This window comes from Dendropsophus ebraccatus, chromosome 6, assembly GCF_027789765.1.
Source record: "Dendropsophus ebraccatus isolate aDenEbr1 chromosome 6, aDenEbr1.pat, whole genome shotgun sequence".
Taxonomy (NCBI): Eukaryota; Metazoa; Chordata; class Amphibia; order Anura; family Hylidae; genus Dendropsophus; species Dendropsophus ebraccatus.
The window spans coordinates 27,826,167-27,846,391 of record NC_091459.1 but is presented as its reverse complement, the minus strand read 5'-3'; the positions used below and the strand labels follow the sequence as shown (position 1 = coordinate 27,846,391).

Here is a 20,225-nt window from a genome sequence, read left to right as displayed (position 1 = left end):
AATGTAATTTTTTTTCATCGCTTTTGTAGTGACTTCTATGAGCAATACACTGCTTACTCATAGAGATCAATGCAGTACTGTATTGAACCATTATTTCCGCATATGATTGCTGAAACAATCTCCGCTGTCAGGCAGCCTGGGGAGGCCTTGCAGAGGCCTCGCACTGCCCTGACAACGGATCGGCTCCCTGCAGCTGCAGGGAGTAAACCTGGCCACTGGCATGATGGGAATTGTAGTTTTGCAACAGCTGGAGGGCCGCGAGTTTGAGACCCATGGTATAGAGAGACTTTTCTATATTCTTTTTCCGGCACCTTGACACAACTGTACATTGGGGTGTGGGTATGGGTTAAAATTTTGAAAATACTGAGTAAATTAAATACATAGGCCCAGATTTATCAAAATGCTTAAAATAGAACCTGCTGTTAAAGTGTACTTCTCAGTACACAAAACTGAGCTGTGATTGGTTGCCTTGGGCTGCTTACACCTGTTTCTATTTTACACACTTTTTGATAAATCTGGTACAATGTACAAATTATGATTACAGCTGTTCACCTTTTTATTATACTGTCAATATACATATTCCTAGGAAACTGTGTAATGCACTAGATCCGCCACTAGATGGCTCTGCCTGTCTATTTTAGTCATACAGCACAATTATAGAGGTATGGTTATGGTAGCCATAAGTTTCACAATATTTACAGGTAATTTATTGCTTGTAAAATTGTCTTAAACCCAGAAATGTATTTTTAGTGTAGCTTTATGTCTTTCTATCGCTTTTTATAGAAAAAATTTTTTTTTGCTAGACTTAAATGTATGTTGGTTCAGTGTCTTGATGTGAAAAATAGCAGCTACCCAAATAGAGACTGGAGCCTTTTTCTTACATGCAATCCAAATACAGTCCTTACAGGGTCACCGTCCCCCTCATGCGGCATTACCTTGTGACTAGTGGGTTTCCTAGGAACCCAATTTCCCACTATCCACAGATAAGACTATTTAGATCCCATAGTCCCAGAGGTTTGGTTTTAAAGGGGTTATCCAGCGCTACAAAAACATGGCTACTTTTGCACCACTCTTGTCTCCAGTTCAGGTGTGGTTAGCAATTAAGCAATTAAGCTCCATTTACTTCAATGGAACCGGGTTTCAAAACCTGCACCCAAACTGGAGACAAGATTAAGTGACCATGTTTTTGTAGCACCTGGATATCCCTTTAAGTACCTGTAATCGCCCAATCTTCAAAAAAAACAAAACAAGCCACCAATAACTTTAAAGATAGGTTCATGGAAGACAAACTCCAACACTTACTGACTAGAAAGCCATCTAGTTTCTTCATCAATAAACAATAAAATGATCTAATTATATATTACCAATCAGATGTATTTGACTCCATTTAGACTATTGATTGCTTCTCCAACTTGCTAATGATGCCATAGAGCCAATACCGACTTTTTTATTTTTACTCCCATTGCTCAATACTGATCAATGGTAATAAACTTCTTTTCCACTGCTCTCCATACAAATACTGCTTGGTCTGCCTCAAGAAGAGAAAAGGTTACATTATATTAGAATATTTTAGAGGGAGCCTCCATGTTTTGGTCACAGGTGTATTGCAATGCTATATTACAGGTTTTTCATCTCAGGAAATAATCCAAAAACATATGGGGAATGAAATCACAACATTTTATTAAGCACAAATCAAAACAAAAAATAAATACAAGAACTAGATTTGCATTTCCAGGGAAATACATAGTGCTTGAAAAGAGCGCCCCTTTAACAGTGACTTCCCTTTTAGAGAAACTTAAACCCCTGATACCCTTCCTTTAAGAGGGACTTTGGTACAGTCCTTTAAGGAGCGACTTTGGTGCCAACGCTTTGAGTGACCTATATACTGTCCCTTTAAGACCAGCTTAAGTACTGTCCCTTTAAAAGAGACTTGGGTACCATCCTTTGAAAACCGGCTTGGGTACCGTCCCTTTAAGAGCAACTTGGGTACCGTTCCTTTAAAGTGACTCCGTACTCCCCAGGACAGATCTTGGGTTAAAAGCAGCTATCCGAAGGTACACGTGGTTTGGGGGGGGTGTCAGATTGTAGAGTTGCTTTAAGAACGGCTTGGGTACCGTCCCTTTAAGAACGGCTTAGGCATCGTCCCTTTAAGAGCGACTTATGTAATGCCCCTTTAAAAATGACTTGGGTACTGTCCCTTTAAGAGCGACTTAGGTACCATCCTTGCTACATGGCTGACTCAGCTCTGCTACTTTACTAACTGAACTCTGCTACTTATAATGGTAAAGATCATTGCTCTGTTACCATGACAATCTTACTCATGTCAGTAAGACAAAATTGTTAAGGACCTTCCATCTTCTACACCTTCTATTGGCCTATAGTGGACATGTGACTGTGTGGATGTTGTGAGGCATTGACTGACAAGACCTTAGAATTTCTATTGGCTGCTATAGTTCAGCTATTTGCATATGTGCTTTGATTGGCTGTCAGCGTTTAGAGTGTGGCCATTATTTCCAATGGGCCATTATTTTCTAAGGGAAATTAGGGGTCTTTAAATGTAAATTTCTTAAAAACGACAAATCCGTTCGAAACCAAAAATAGATAGCACACCTGCCACCGCCTAGGGCTTCGAAACACAGTTCGAACAGAGTCTGTGCGCAAGGCGATTCGGGTTGTTTTATTCGCAGAAAAATGGCTAGAAGAAGAATACGGTTTACAATATAGTGCTTTTTCAAGCACTATAATTAAAGATAAAGATGTGAGTACAGACCCAAATGTATCCCTTCTAAAACTCCCTTTCAAAAACCAACAATTTGCCTGCACACCCAGATCAATCACTTTTGACATACCTGATGACCTTAACACCTGTTAAGCCCTATAAATAATATCTCACGTTTGCTATGTGTATACAAGACCAAGAAACAACAAAAACATATAGGGAATAAAATCGCTAAATTATATGACGCACAAAACAAAAAAAAGCTGTGTTTCCTATGTTAGTGACATGAAGACATTGCCTAACTACGCTATGCGACATATAAGTATTCAGTTCAATGCCATCATTACACGGGTGCCTTATTGTTTTATAGTACGTTGTTAGTGTTATACTATACCTAATATTAATTGTTTCTCTGTCCCTTAGGTGTCCACTGCACTCATGGCTTTAATAGAACTGGTTTCTTAATCTGTGCCTTTTTAGTCGAGAAGATGGATTGGAGGTAATAGTCTTTATCATCTAAAACAATGCTGTACCATATTCATGTATTACCCTAACATTTAGTATGCTGACTAGCCTATTTTATATATAAAAATGCTTTCATTTTAGCCTAAAGTATAAGGGACTTTTTACATTGCAATGTGGCTTTCATGACAATGTATCATGTATAGGTGATGAAACCATGATGACAGTGCTGGACCCATCAAGTGATAAACACCAGTGGAGCTTGATGGATCCCTTTGACTTTTGGGATCCATCAAGTTCAAGTTCTACTACACTGGCTGACTGTGGCCCAATTGTTTTAGTAAATTACTAAAATAGACCTATTGGACGGCCCGATAATTTGGTAGTAAGAGCTGCATGGACATCGTTGATTGCCCAAACACCTGATGCCTTACCTCTCCCTGCTCCCGGTCTTCTTTCCTGTGCTCCACAGATTCCCTGCCCCAGCGGCAGCAGCATCTGGGCAGCCTGTCAGTTGACAGGCCGCGCAACCAATCACAGACCAGGACCACCGCGGCCTGTGATTGGCTGAGTGGCCTGTCACCTGACAGGCTGCTTGGACACTGCAGCCGCCGCAACCACGAAGCTCCAGAGCACAGAAGAGAAGGCCGTAGTGGCGATGCGCAGCCAGCACCTGGCTATTCTAGGTCCAAACTTAAATCAACAATCAGCCGATGATCATTTCATCGGCTTATCATTGTCTCTATCATTGTCTCTCTGAACCGCCGCGGCCCCGGGTGAGTCATGTAGCCGCACTACCCCTTTAATTAGCGGGCATGGCGATCGGACCGTGCCCGCTAATTAAAGGGGTAGTGCGGCGCTAAAAAATTATTCACAGAATAACACACATTACAAAGTTATACAACTTTGTAATGTATGTTATGTCTGTAAATCGCCCCCTTCCCCGTGTCCCACCACCCCCACCCGTGTACCCGGAAGTGTGTGGTGCATTATACATTACCTGATCCGTGTCGAGGCTGTCCGCCATCTTGTGCCAAACGTAATCTTCGGACGGACGGACGAATCGCCGCCGCCGTCCCCCTCCGCCGCGTCACAACTGTGCTCAGCCGCGATTGGCTGAGCACAGTTATGCTCAGCCAATCGCGGATGAGCGGCTGATGACGCGGCCGCATCAGCTGCTCAGCCGCGATTAACTGAGCATAACTGTGCTCAGCCAATCGCGGCTGAGCACAGCTGTGACACGGCGGCAGGGATTCGGCTGTCCGTCCGAAGATTGACGTTTGGCACAAGATGGCGGACGGCCTCGACACGGATAAGGTAATGTATAATGCACCACACACTTCAGGGTACACGGGCGGGGGTGGTGGGACACGGGGAAGGGGGCGACTCACAGACATAACATACATTACAAAGTTGTATAACTTTCGGCAGCAGCCGAAAGCATTCGAGTGCCGATGTTATTATACTTATACTAGAAGTCCCCCAGTGTTATTAGTAAAAAGCCCCCTAAAAGTCTGAATCACCCCCCTTTTCCCATGTTTTAAATAAAAGTAAATAAGTAAATAAACATGTTTGGTATCTCCGCGTGCGTAATCGCCCAAACTAATAATTAATCGCATTACTGATCTCGCACGGTAAACGGCGTAAGCACAAAAAATCACAAAGTTAAAAATTGCGCATTTTTGGTTGCATCAAATCCAGAAAGAATGTAATAAAAAGCAATGAAAAAGTCGCATATGTGCAATCAAGGTACCGATAGAAAGAACACATCATGGCGCAAAAAATGACACCTCATACAGCCCCATAGACCAAAGGATAAAAGCGTTATAAGTAGAAATGAGCGAACCTGGAGCATGCTGGAGTCGATCCGAACCCGAACTTTCGGCATTTGATTAGCGGTGACTGCTGAAGTTGGATAAAGCCCTAAGGCTATGTGGAAAACATTTATATAGTCATTGGCTGTATCCATGTTTTCCAGACAACCTTAGAGCTTTATCCAAGTTCAGCAGCCCCAGCTAATCAAATACCGAATGTTCGGGTTCGGATCGACTCGAACCCGAACCCGGTTCGCTCATCTCTAGTTATGAGCATGGTAATGGAGCGAATTTAAGAAACATATATTTAACAATGGTTTGAATTTTTTACAGGCCATCAAATACGATAAAAGTTATACTTGTTACATATCGTTGTAATCGTAACGACTTGAGGAACATGCATAACAAGTCAGTTTTACCCCAGGGCGAATGGCGTAAAAAGAAAAACCCCCTACATAAAAAAAAAAATCGTTTTTTCAATTTCACCACACATTGAATTTTTTTCTGGTTTCGCAGTGTACTTTATGCAAAAATTCAGCCTGTCATTGCAAAGTACAATTAGTGATGGAAAAAATAAGGGCTCATGTGGGTCTCTAGGTGGAAAAATGCAAGTGCTATGGCCTTTTAAGCACAAGGAGGGAAAAACGAAAACGCAAAAATGAAAATTAGCCTGGTCCAGAAGGGGTTAAGAATAGTGCTGCATGCTGCTCTGCTTTTTTTTTTTTTTTAAATTATTGTGAGGTCCTACAGAGCTACAATTGGAGGCTCCAAATATGGATTCCCTACATTCAGCTTTACTGAGGTTAGGGGTGTATCATTTGTTAATGTTGGAGCATCAGACGGGACAACACGGTCACTTCCTCCATCTGTGGCGTTATACGCTGTGATGTGTGTTTGCAGTCAGATGCTGAGCTCCAGATGTCAGTTTTTGTAAATGTTCTACAGTATTCATTGAAGGTGCACCAACTCTTTTGTATTTACCTCCATCGGCTGACAATGGATTTGAGTGATCTTGATACAAAGCCTAGCAGTACTGAATAATATAATGAAGGCCCCAGAACATATAGGACAGGGCACATAAAAAGGTGTGTGCATCTTATATTTCCCTCTCGCCCTATGACGGCACCCATGGAGAGGTCCACCTCCCGCTCCTCTGGACAGGAAACAGTTCACTGGATCCATAAAAGAAGAGACCGCCCCTTCATCGCCAGTTCTGTTTCCTGTCCTTTGGAGCAGGAGGCAGGAGGTGGTTCTCCCACCTCTCCAAAGGATCCATCATAGGAAGAGGGGAATGGGGCAACCGGCTTACCTACCTTACTGCCGACATCCCCGGCGGCGTAAGTCTTCTAACGAAGCAGCTGCCAAGACTGGCTCTCTCCCCAGCACCTGTCAGATGGACGACCTCCGGATCCTCCCTGGCTCTCCGGTCAGCGGCCACGCGTCCTCCGGTAAGCAGGCGGTCCTAGCACTTCCGGGTTGCGGGACGCGCGCGTCGACGTGGTGACGTCACGTGCGTCTGACGTCCGGGGACGCTCTGACTGCTTCCGGGGAGGGGTTCCGGCGGGGCCGTGCTCTTCCGGGCCACAGGCTTGGGGCCTGTCAGGTGAGCCTATCCTGGCACGATCCGGAGAGGGTGTGCTGGCGCGCGGCGGAGGGGAGGAGCCAGCCATTCCTTGGCGCCGGATTTAAAAAGGGGAGCCCAGCAGTCATCGAGGTGGCGTCCACGCTGAGCAGGTATTTCAGCAGGCTTTTGGCTGTGCACTCTGCATTTTCAGCACGTTCCCGGCTGCCAATCTCTGCATTCAGCACGCTCCGTGCAAACTCTGCAGACACATCTACTTCCAATGGAAGAACGCGCAGATAATCCTGAGACCCCTTCTGAGACTCAACCGGTATGACAGGGGCTAACTTGGTACCCTCACAATATTTATGATGCTTTGAGATATTTACACATAGTATGTATATTTTTTCTTATAGATGAAAACATCCCGTACTAAGTCCAGGGAATGTCCTGTGTGTGACAGGAAGCTGAGTAGTCACAATAAGACATTATGCAGCTCCTGTCGTAATAGGTTCCTGGAGGAAGAAACACCATCCTTCATGAGGGACATTAAGGAGCTTATTAAAGGGGAAATTAAATCATCCCTTCCCTCACAGACCCTAGTCCCCGTGGAGACTGGAGAATCCTCCAGGTCTGAACCTAGGCCTGGTCCCAGCACGGTGGCAGATGAGGAGGATCCTATGTCCGAGACAGAGGATTTTGGTGAGGAGATTGGTACCGAGTCTCACCAGTCGGAACCTTTAGAGTCCAACATAGAAGAGGTTGATCCGTTAGTCAGTGCAGTAAGACGCACTATGGAACTAGAGGACAGTCCTGTGTCCAAGACTGTACAGGACAGAATGTTTCAGGGCCTTACCCCAAAGAAGAGAAAGGTATTCCCTATCCACCATACTATTAAAGACCTGATTAAAAGAGAGTGGAACAACCCAGACAGAAAGTTCTTCGTGCCCAGGGCAATGAAGCGCAGGTATCCCTTTAATGAAGAGGAGACAGCTGTTTGGGATAGAGCCCCTAAAGTGGATGCACCTTTAGCGAAGATAGCTAAGAAAGGGGTCCTGCCTTTTGATGACTCTGCTACCCTAAAGGACCCTATGGACAAAAGAGCAGAGGTCTACCTTAAAAAAGGTTGGGAGGCAGCTGCTGCTTCTTTTAAGCCTCTTGTTGCGGCCACATCTGTAGCCAGATCTATGGACATTTGGATTGAGGAACTAACCGCAAAGATTAGGGACGATGCCCCTAAGGAAGAATTATTGGCTGCCCTCCCCAATATTAGCCAGGGAGCCAAGTTTCTATCGGAAGCCTCAGCAGATACCTTAAAACTAAATGCCAAATTTGCTGCCTTATCCAACTCTGCAAGGCGTACAGTTTGGCTAAGGGACTGGAAAGGGGACATTACTTCAAAGGCAAAACTATGTGCCGTACCCTGTGAGGGGGAATTTCTCTTTGGTTCCACCCTTGATGCAGTCCTTGAGAAAGCTTCAGATAGAAAGAAGGGCTTTCCAGTGGTACCCCAGCCTCCCAAAAGTAATTATAGGGGCAGAGGTAGGGGTGGTCAGCGGGGAGGCCCTTCAGGTAGAAGGGAATGGAGGACCTCTAGAAGGGGTAGAGGGCTGTTGTTCAATGCTGCTGATTCTGCCAAAAAACCCAATCCCCAATGACGCCAGGCCCCGGTGGGTGGTCGCCTTTCGCTATATAGCCAGGAGTGGGATAAAATATCATCCAGTAAGAATATTTTGAACACAATAAAGGATGGTTTAAAAATTTCGTTTGTGTCCCCTCCAGGCAGTAGATTTGTCACCACTCAATTCCGGGATCCAGAGCGTCAACAGGCCATGGAACTTGAGGTGCAGTCTCTCCTGGATAAACAGGTATTGGTCGCTGTACCAGCGGAAGAGAGGGGAGCAGGCTTCTACTCCACTCTCTTCCTGGTCAGGAAGCCAAATGGTACCTTTCGTACCATAATTAATTTAAAGCCCCTTAACAAGTTCCTTACCTATGAAAAATTCAGAATGGAAACTATATCTTCAGCCATTCTGAATCTTTCTAGAGATTGCTCCATGGCGACCCTTGACCTCAGGGATGCGTACTATCACATTCCAGTTCACCCAGAACACCAGAGATTCCTCAGGGTTGCGGTGTGGTTCAAGGGCTCCTTCCTCCACTTACAATACAGGGCCATGCCTTTCGGTATTTCACAGGCCCCCAGAATATTCACAAAAGTTATGGCAGAGGTGATGGCACATGTAAGGGAACAAGATATCATCATTGTTCCATACTTAGATGATTTTCTCCTGGTGGCTGATTCTCCGGAGATCTTACAATCTCAGATCACACAGGCGGAAGTCATTTTAAGAAATTAGGATGGGAAATAAATGAGGAGAAATCAGTCAAGACCCCTTCTCACACCTGCCAATTCTTAGGAATTCTCCTAGATTCCCGTGTTCAGAAATGTTTCCTACCTGCTAGTAAAGTGACCCAGTTACTGACTAAAATAGAACACCTCATGTACAGTCAGAGCACTACAGTCAGAGAGGCCATGTCAGTTCTAGGTCTAATGACCTCTTGCATTCCCGCAGTCCCCTGGGCCCAGTATCATTCCAGAACACTGCAGACACAGATCCTCTCTCAATGGGATAGATCTACAGACTCCTTAGACTCTCTATGTGTTCTCTCTCCACAGACAGTACGTTCCCTAAGTTGGTGGACCCAGAGAAAAAATCTGGAAAAGGGGGTTCCCTGGGTACGCTCAGACGAAGTCATCCTAACTACCGATGCCAGCCCTCGGGGCTGGGGAGCCTACACAACAGACATCATGCTCCAGGGGTTATGGAAGCCAGAGGAAGCTGCCTTGTCTCAGAACGTCAGAGAGCTGAGGGCAGTCTTCACGTCCCTATCCCAGGCCCTACCCCTTCTAAGAGACAGACATGTAAAGGTCCAGTCAGACAACTCATCGGTAGTAGCGTACATAAATCACCAGGGGGGCACAAGATCCAGAGAGCTAATGAGAGTCGCACACTTCATCTTCAGACTGGTAGAACCTCATCTCTCCTCCCTCACAGCACTACATCTAAAGGGGTCAGAGAATGTAAAAGCAGACTACCTGAGCAGACACCAGTTAAACCAGGGGGAGTGGAGCTTGTCAGTAGAAGTGTTTCAGCAGATCTGTGCCAAATGGGGTCTTCCAGTAATAGATCTCTTCGCCTCCAAAGCGAACAAAAAGGTAGAGAGGTTCTTCTCCCTGAGCCCATCAGACAACCCGATAGGGATAGATGCGCTAGCCCATCCTTGGAATCAGGGACTCCTGTATGCCTTCCCCCCCGTTCAGGATGATCCCCAGAGTTCTCAGGAAGGTCAGGCAGGACAAAGCTCTGGTCATCATGATAGCGCCATTCTGGCCCAGGAGGGTGTGGTTCTCTTGGTTGAGGGTCATGTCAGTTACAGATCCCTGGGTTCTACCAGAGACTCCGGATCTTCTCAGTCAGGGTCCAATTTACCATCCGGAAGTCAAGAATCTCCACCTGACAGCATGGCTATTGAGAGGCAGATCCTCATAGACAGGGGGCTTTCAGAGCAGGTCATCACCACCCTCCTGGCCAGTAAAAAGAGAGTCACATCAGAGATATATCTTAGAACTTGGAGAGCATTTTGTAGGTTTGTAAACAAACCCATTAATGTATTAGTTCCACCAGATATCCCAGTAGTACTAGATTTCCTACAGGAAGGTCTAAATAAGAGATTAAGGCCTAGTACTATTAGGGTCCAGATTTCAGCTCTTAGTTCCCTCTTTGACTTTAAACTGGCGGAACATCCCTGGGTTAGGAGGTTCATGAGGGCAACAGATAGAATCTTCCCTTCCATCAAGCCCAAGCTCCCACCGTGGGATTTGAATCTAGTTCTCTCCCAGCTAACAGAACCTCCGTTTGAACCCTTAGCAGATCTCTCCATCAAGATTCTCTCTCAGAAGTTAGCCTTCCTTCTAGCTATTACCTCGGCCAGGAGAGTAGGAGAAATATCAGCTTTCTCCATTCAGCAACCCTATATGTCTATTAGAGAGGATAGGGTGATACTATCTCCAGACCCAGCCTTCCTTCCCAAAGTAGTTTCTGATTTCCACAGATCCCAAGAAGTGGTACTCCCCTCATTCTGCCCCAACCCCTCTAATGAGGGGGAGTCTCGTTTTCACTGTCTAGATGTCAGGAGATGTCTTATTCATTATCTACAGAATACAGAACAGTGGAGGCTTTCCAATAATATTTTAATACTCTTTCAGGGAAAGAATAGAGGGAAGGCTGCATCTGCCCAGGTGATAGCTAAGTGGATTAAGAACACCATTTCCTCTGCCTATATAACCGCAGGTATCGAAGTACCATCAGGGTTCGGAGCTCACTCTACCCGTTCAGTAGCCACATCCTGGGCAGAGAGAGCCTCAGTGTCTATTGAGCAAATATGCAGGGCTGCTACGTGGAGCTCCCCCCATACCTTTTTTAAGCATTATAGGCTCCAGTTATCCTCTCAAGAAGACTTAATCTTTGGGAGAAGGGTATTGCAGGCAGTGGTCCCACCCTAGGCATAATTCCTATTCTAGTCTCCATGGGTGCCGTCATAGGGCGAGAGGGAAAACATGAATTACTAACCGGTAATTGCTTTTCCTCGAAGCCCATGACGGCACCCGCCTAATACCCTCCCTAATATTGTATATATTGACCTTACACTAGTAGTAAGACTTTGTATTGAGATAGTCATATAAGAAGTATTATATGATATTAAACTAGTAGAAGTTTAAAAAAAAAAAAAAAAAAGAAATGAAAATATATTGATTTTCCAAAGAAGATTTAGATATGCTCCTGAGTTTCCTTGGTAACGAACTGGCGATGAAGGGGCGGTCTCTTCTTTTATGGATCCAGTGAACTGTTTCCTGTCCAGAGGAGCGGGAGGTGGACCTCTCCATGGGTGCCGTCATGGGCTTCGAGGAAAAGCAATTACCGGTTAGTAATTCATGTTTTTTGTGGTTATATAAGAAATGAAAAAGTGTATACTAAATTTTTCAAGCAAGGTAAATAATGAATCTGCTGGCTGTGAGAGGAGAACCTTTGAATTTGTTTGTGGGAGTGTGGGGGATTGTAGCAGGGACCATGTAATCCTGCGCATTCAATGTTGCACGATTGTACTGGAATAAACCAAAAATTACCTTCTGTGGTGGCACTGGATGTTTCTTTGTTCTAAAGCAGGGATGTCAAACTCAGGCCCTCCATCTGTTGCCAAACTACAAGTCCTATCATGCCTGGACAGCCAAAGCTTTAGCTTTGGCTGTCCAGGCATGATGGGAATTGTAGTTTTAAAACAGCTGGAGGGCCGCAGTTTGATACGTCTGTTCTAAAGCATTGCCAGCATTTCCAAGCATCTCCCTATACATAGCTCACTGGTAACTAGTATCACTGTTTGTTTTTATGTCTGGCCATTAAATTAATTCTCCTGGCAAAAATGGTGGACGCTTTAAGGGAATTAATCAGCACAATTGTGCCAATATGGTTTCCTCCGGCACAGTATACTGCTACTGTGCAGCTTGTGGCATGTATCGGCTGTGGCTGCAGCAGTAGCTTTAGTAAGAAGAAAAACAAGTTTTATTCTGCCGCACGAGACAGCGAGAGGGATGGCAACTAGTCATTTGGACGGGAAGCCACCCAGGACTAGTCACTGCTCTCTCCCTATCAGCGCTCAGTGTGGGGATAATTGACAGGCAGAGAGACTTGATAGTGGCCTAGCTGATGCGGGGATGCTGGTTTCACTGTCCTTTTATTGAACCGCAGCCTGGTTCCCACGCACGGCGCCGTCTGTTCCCGGTCACCAGCCTAGCCTGAAGCACTGGAGGTGGGCCCACTTACCCCAGTGTAATGAAACCCCCTCCCCTCTGTGGTGGGGCTCCATTGCTTCTAATACTACCGCATCACAGAGGGGAGGGCATAACGCCACACTGGGGGAACACGGGCCCGCCTCCAGTGCTTCTTGCCTGGCCGGTGAGCGGGAATAGACCAGCGCTGGTCTATTGATGTAAAAATCTTAAAGCATTATACCTGCTGGTACATTGGCTTTAAGTTAATGAAATTGTAATCATTGTCATAAACTATAAATAAATAATTCACCAAGAAGCAGTTGTTGGAATTGAATGATATAGCAGACCGCCCCTATATCCTATCTGCTCCCTGGACAATCTATAAAGCCCACCTGCAGCTCCCCGAGCCCCTCCCCCGGACTTAACTCCGCCCCTGAAACACTTAGCAAAAAATGGCTTTACCACTGGTTTCAAGTCCAAATCAATATAAAACATTGAGCTTTTAATGTACGTGGACTGTTTTTCTGCATTATACCACACCATAATCCTGTCAATACAACAGGTGTGACGATCCCGCTTGAAGGCCTCTTCATGGCATTGTCTATGTGGCCTCCAGATTAATCTGAGGCTTTCACTGCGTCTGAGACACAAGCGGGATTCATAGCTGAAAATTGCCATCTTGCAGCTCTATTCCCTATTCATTGTTGAGCAGGGAAGTCACACTTGTCCTACTGACAGGAATATGGTTTGGGGCAGGGTAATGTACTGTAGCCAGGCACCTCTACTCTTCCAGGCACATTAGCAACTCAGAGTTACATTGATTTGGTTGTGAAACCAGTGGTATGTCTACTTCTCCAAAGTGATTTCCTACAGTGGGGCCTGTCCATCCTGCACACATATTGGTTGCCATAGCTGTCTCAACATAAATACTCGACTAGCGATAAATCTGGTAACTTGAGAAGAAGGTTTTGGCCTGAGGGGTGGCTGCAGCAAAATTCTACTAAAAAATGCCAGCTGGAAGCCCTGACATTGGTGGCAAGACATATGGCTTCCGGATGTCCTGCACATATCATTTAGCTGTTAAGCTCCTCATACACCTTAGACTTATGTCGCACTGATTCAGGTTTAATCCATTCCTGGCTTTGGCTTTAAATCTTTGGCAGATAATCTGTCAGATAATCTTTCTGTGTAAATGGACCTAAGGCCTAATCCACACCATTTTTTCTATTTGTAAACCAGAACCCTGGTTGTTATCAAATGTTTTCATCACATAATAAAACATTTAAAGCTACTCAACAGGGTTGTGACCTATCATCATTTCAAGATGGTGTCAGTGAAATTCACCATCCCTCTCATTGTCAAAAACCATCTGATGCCTGCAGAACTGTAGGAGGCATACTATCACTTAGGCTTCTGAGGACTAGGAGAATATCTGTAACCGAGAACAATTCTCTCTTCCGGTTGGAGGAGACTAGTCTCCATCTGGGCAGCCACGTGCTTGTTAAGGTCAATGACCAACTGCATTCCGGTGGTAGCTTGGGCCTAAGACCATACGAGGCCTCTCCAGTTGCAAATCCTGTCTGTCTGGGAGTAGAGCCCTTTTTCATTGAACAAGATGTTGTATCTTCTAGAAAGAATCAAAAAATCCCTATCCTCGTGGTTGAAGGAACAAAAAAAGTGAGAGTACAGTGGTATCAATCTCCTGTGGACCTAGTTACTACAGATGCACGCAAGAGAGGCTGGGATACGTGTATCCAACAAATGTTTCAGGGCAGATAGCCTCAAAGTCTAAATCATCCTTCCTCAAACTTCCGAAAACCTCTTGCAGCCTGGGAAGCCCTATGTCCTTCCACGTTCAGGTATAGGTACAGGTATAGGTTCAGGACTAGAGTCCATCTTAAAGGGGCTATCCAGCGTTAGAAAAACAAGGCCACTTTCTTCCAGGGACAACACCATTCTTGTCTCCAGTGTGGTTTGCAACTAAGTCCCATTCATTTTAATAGAACTGAGTTGCAAAACCTGCAGCCAAACTAGAGACGAGTGATGCTGTCTCTGTAAGAAAGGGGCCATGATTTTCCAATGCTGGATAACCCGTTTGGGGGCAAAGTGGCTATTTCCTGCCATCAAAACCCTTCAGAACAGTAGGAAAAAGGTGACAAATGCCATCTATCTGGAAGACATTTACCTCTTGGTCAGGTCCTCTCCCTTTAGATCCTTCCCATCTATATATTAGCAAGTTCTTGGGTTTCCTTCAAATTTGCTTGGATAAAGGGCCAAAACCAAGTACTGCTACTTGGAAATACTGAAAGGGTAAAGTAGATGGTCCAGGTGTTTGTTTGTTTTTCCCCTCCTGACAGTTTTTTATGTTTCTAAGTATACTTAAGGTACCAGAATCTGCTTTCTTAACACATTTTCACAGTCACTTAGCAAATCATAGATAGATAAAGACTTTTTTTTTTTAGTACTAATAGACTGTTTCCTAGAGTCTCTATCATTTCTCCATCCCGGGATCTGAATATTGTCCTCCGTGGCCTATCTTTGTCACCTTTTGAACCCATTATAGATTTAGACACCAGAATACTATCTTGGAAAATGGGCACCGCATTAGCCGTAACAATGGCTAGATGCTTAGCTGAGATCCAGGTGAAAGAACTCTTAAAGTGTCACTGTCGTTAAAATTTTTATTGCAGAAATCAATAGTACAGGCGATTTTAAGAAACTTTGTAATTGTGTTTATTAGCCGAAAAATTAATTTTAATCATGAAAAAGCAGTTTAAAGCTCTCCCCCCTGTCTTAATGGTTTTCCTATGGAGAGAGAAGGTAAAAGCAGCAAAACAGGACAACAAAGAGTTAGGGTTCTGAATAGGTCCCCCGCTGAGCAATCCTTTGTTCTCGGCTCTCTGCTGCCTGCTGATCTCGCTCCTTCCCCCTCCCCTCTTCATAGACCAGACAGATCCGACTGATGAAAAAACTGCAGAGATTTCCTGATTCTGAGCAGTGGATGAGAGAGAGGAGGGAGTGGGGACCTGGGAAAAGGCTTTTTACATGCAGATAATGGCATATTTGCCTAATAAACCCAATTACAAAGTTTCTTAAAATCGTCTTGACTATTGATTTCTGAAAAAAAAAATTTAACGACATCTTGAGGTTGGATCTATATTTTTCTTTAGAAAAGTGGTATCTACCTATCATATGTCCCAAAAGAAATGTCACTCCTGCTACATTGGAAGTGAAATCTGTGCCAACATTACTTACATGACAACGATAGATCTGCAGCATGATAAATTTTTCAAGTGACAAATGATTTGTAAAATAGTCCCCCAAGCTATTATCTTCTGTGGCTTTACCCTGCGCAAAATTGACTGTAAAAACTGCACTTTATCTTTTGTCCTTTGAATTTAGTCTAGCTTGTTAAATGGCATATCCCATGTTATTGCAAATTGCTATCCTTGTGTTTTTCCGTGCCTCTGACTTTTGCCCTGTTTTCTTCTAATTGTTCTGTTTACTTGTTACGTTTATCTAATTGCTTCAGTCTACGTTTTATTCCAGAATTTTTAAGCTCGGAGTGTTCTTTCAATATATTTCTCCGGCATTTTAATTTGATTACATATAATCTGGCAATTAAACTCAAGCCACAAATCAAAATGAGACATTAGCAGCATTTCCTTAAGGCAGTTAAGCTGCCCAAAAAAATGTATTTATGCAATATTCAGAAAAACGGTTTTGCTGGATGTGCTGTGTATGATAATTACCTTTTTTTTCTTTTTTTAATGTTAGTTTTTGTTTTTTTAGCTAGCACCTCTCTCTCTATCTGGTGTTTTTGTAAATTACCATGATGAGTTATGTTTGACAAGAACATCAACCGTGGTTTTAATTTTTCTATTAATATTGTTTTTTTTTTTTATATTAAATTCTGAAGTATTACCTTTCTGAATTGTGGTGGGCATTAACCTCATAGGGTTTCTTTTGACAGAAAGCTGTGATAGAATGATAGCATGAAAACATTGAGTAACTCATTCATCTGCAATTATCATTGATTATTTATCATTGATAGAAACATCAGGGTGTATATACTGTATAACACTGCTTTAATGTGCTTATATATATTGGACATGTTTAATGTTTAATTACTATTAGAGATGAGCGAAGCGGGTTCGAGTCCATCCGAACCCGAATGTTCGGCATTCGATTAGCGGGGGCTGCTGAACTTGGATAAAGCTCTAAGGTTGTCTGGAAAACATGGATACAGCCAATGACTATATCCATGTTTTCCACATAGCCTTAGGGCTTTATCCAACTTCAGCAGCCACCGCTAATCAAATGCCTAAAGTTAGGGTTCGGATGGACTCCAGCATGCTCCAGGTTCGCCCATCTCTAATTACTATGCTTTATTTCATCTGCTTTAAAGAGCAGTGACATTGAAGTGAAGCAGATACATGGAGACAACTTCAACTTACTTTTATGTAGCATTAGAAAAGGTTTAAGTGACTCTGTACCCACAATCTGCCCCCGCACCCCAACTACTTGTACCGTCGCATAGCTGGCAGGGAGGAGAGGCGGTGCAGGCCTAGGGCACCGACACTTTAGGCCACGCCAATTTGACACAGGGCTGCAAGTCTAAAAGTTGTTTTTAGAACAATAACTGCATCACCTGATTAAAAGCAGCTATGCAACGGTACAAGCGGTTCTGGGCGTACATTGTGGGTACAGAGTTGCTTTAAAGAAAAAATTCAGCTATCTTGTATACACTGCTGAATGTTGGATGCAACCCTATGGCTGTATCCATGTTTTCCAGACAGCCTTAGGGCTGCATCCAACTTGTGCAGCCATCGTTAATCAAATGCAAACCACGCCTGTGCGGCCAGGTAATCAAATGAGGCACGCTAGATATTCACTCATCTCTAGTGTCTGCTAGATGTATACGTCAACGTGTAAGTTTAATGCATGCCTTTGATGAATAGTGGCATCTATCATACAAAGGGAGCCGCACAGTTTATATTTTTTTAACGTAGAAGTCTGCGCTACTGCATTCAGCAAACGCTGACATATATGTCCGGAACAGATGCCAAAATTCCACGATTGCCCTGTTGGGTGAATGCGGCTCTATGGATCTTTTTAAAGCATGTGCTGGGACTAAAGTTTAGTGAACTTTGAGCATGTTTGAGTTTGTCCGAACCAGAGCATGTGTCAATTGGTTAGCGGTGGCATGCAACGTCAACAACCACCGCGAATCGAACGCCGCACGCTTGGGTTCAGACTAGGATGTTCGAAGTTTTCTCATCTCTAGCTGGGACCATCCCAGTGCTTGTGTTAAACTAAGCCCACCGGACATTGTAGTATAGACTGAGCCTTCTAAGTATGTTTGGTATGATGCTGTTACCATGGATTATTGGTATGAGGCTGCTTTATTACCATGTATTAGTCAAAATGTCAGGTTGTGCTCACAGTACTAATAGACTTGTAGCTACAATATGCTTTTCTGTACATAGCATGTTCATACTCAGCTAATAGATCTGCTTTATTTCCTGGAATTTCCTGTACTGTATTGAATTCTAGTTGAATGCTGATAGTTATTGCTTAGGATTGTGTACATAATGGCATTCTTGTACAGCCAATGTTTTTGTACTTCAGCTTTGGCTTATTTTGTCACATCCTTTCACAATTTGTTTCTATAGAAGTTGTCTAGTACAGTGTGTATTGTGTTGCTTGTCGCATTACTTTTAGTGCATGCATTTATAATGTTAATTTAAGCTCTGTTGTGTTTCTCCCGGCAGCATCGAGGCAGCAGTAGCCACTTATGCTCAAGCAAGGCCACCAGGTATTTACAAAGCTGATTATATAAAGGAGCTTTTTCAACGTTATGGAGATGTTGAGGATGCGCCCCCTGCTCCCGAGCTCCCAGACTGGTGTTTTGAGGACGATGATGTGGATGATGAGGGGAACAGTATAGTTCAAGAGGCTGAGCCAGGGTCTTCAGGAACCGGCCTACACAGGAAGAAAAAAGAGAGATTAAAACTCGTAAGTCACTCGTGTTCTTTATTTACTTATTTTGCAATCTGTTAATCATATTTTTATTTTATAAAAATGTTCTCCATTAAAAAAAATTAGGACTTTTTCAGCTTTTATGTTTAATGTATTAAGAGTTCTTGGTGGTATATTTCTAATATTTCTAGTTTTCATTCTGACTACCTGTTCTGTACAGATCACTTTCCAGCAATGTCCTCCTTATCATGGACCAGAGTACAGTGATCGTGGCTAGTAGTTTAGATGGAGCGGTGGTTGAGTATGTAGGTAGTGAGGAAAAGTATCACAAGATTTTTTGTTTTCTTTTCTTTTTAGAGGTTTTTTTTTTTCACATTTAAAAAAAAATATATTTTTATGTTTTTTACAGGAAATATGGAAAGATTAAAGAGGATGTACCATCAGATACATCGTCTTTAATATGACCCATGAATAGAATGGCGCCATCACAGGGAAGCCGGTGCAGCGGTCAGTTTTTTGAACTGCGGCCCGGTTCCAATGTACAGCACCGTTCTATCCACGGGGACTGTGCCGGGGCTAAAGCATTGATTCTAACGGAGCCGTGTCATAGAGTGGAGGGAACTACCTCCCACTGGGGGCGGGCCGCCCCGCCTCCTGTGCTTCAGCCCTGGACAGATACCCATGGATAGAATAGATCCCCACACAAGAACCAGACTGCTGCAGCGGCTTCCCTGTGATGGCGCTGTTCTATCCGTGGGTCATATTAAAGAGGATGTACCTGATGGTACATTCTCTTTAAATAATATATATTTTGTATGCGGTGTTAAAGTACTGTAAATTTCTTTTAACCTCTTCACTCCCAAATTTTTTAGCTTAGGTTTTCTTCCTACCTTTTAAGATCCATACCATTTAAAATGTTCAATGAGGGCTTCTGTTTTTTGCAGGACTAACTGTAGTATATGAAAAAGACAGAAAAAAAAATGTAATTGCGCAGTTTTGTGGAGTAATCGTTTCTTTTCATCTTGCGGTAAAAATGACAATGATACTTAACTTGCATACAGCAATTCTGTGCTTCATCACAACTTTTTTTTTTTTTCCTGTGTCACTGGGCTTTCCATCTGTACCACTTTTGCTTAGGTTAGACTGTCTGATCACTTTTACTTCCAATTTTTTTTTTCTGCTTTGTAAAGTGATTAAAAAAATCTTTTTGGTATTCTTTTGTTATTTTTTCCATTTCCGCAGTTAACTGTGCAGGATCATAAACCTTGTATATTCACACATATTTGCACACAAAGATACCAGATACGTTAACCGCTCTGCACCCTTACATGTACAGTTGGGGGGGGGGATCGGCGCTTGTTTACAATATTGATCACTTCTTCATCGGCCCATGTAATGGTACCCTAAGTGGGTATGGGCAGGGTATGTCCATTTGTAGCAGATTTGCTGCAGATTTACAGTTAGTAGCAAAGTGAATAAGGTTTTGAAAATCTCATCTACCCACTGTACTAAAAATCTGCATAAACCGACTTGCAATGAAGGTTAAGGGTGCGTTCCTACTCTTTAGTGTTACTGTGTATGGCCCTGCATTCTCATAGTGGATTTTTATTCCACATGGAGAATGTAGCCATATTTAGCTTATTGTTGCTGGGCTAGTAAAAATAATAACCGGCAAATGTTTACCAGACCTCGTTCCCCCGGCATGCTCCTGCTACAGTCTCCTGGTCCTGACTCACTGACGGCAGGCTTGACCAACTCCCGGCTGCAGCGGCACAGCACACTGATTGGCTTAGGGGGGCATCAGTGAGCAGGGACCAGGAGACTGAAGCAGGAGCACAAGCAGGTAAGCATTTGATA

General features: G+C 43.7%; 1 protein-coding gene across 2 annotated transcripts in view; it reads left to right on the top strand.

Annotated features, from left to right (window-relative positions):
* Positions 1 to 20,225, top strand: part of RNGTT (RNA guanylyltransferase and 5'-phosphatase) — a 267,991-nt gene that overhangs the window by 18,282 nt on the left and 229,484 nt on the right. For both annotated transcript variants that reach the window (XM_069973561.1, XM_069973562.1), the window contains exons 5-6: positions 3,143 to 3,218; positions 18,161 to 18,404. In XM_069973561.1, coding sequence (XP_069829662.1) covers positions 3,143 to 3,218; positions 18,161 to 18,404 — 320 coding nt within the window. The remainder of the gene's footprint in view (positions 1 to 3,142; positions 3,219 to 18,160; positions 18,405 to 20,225) is intronic.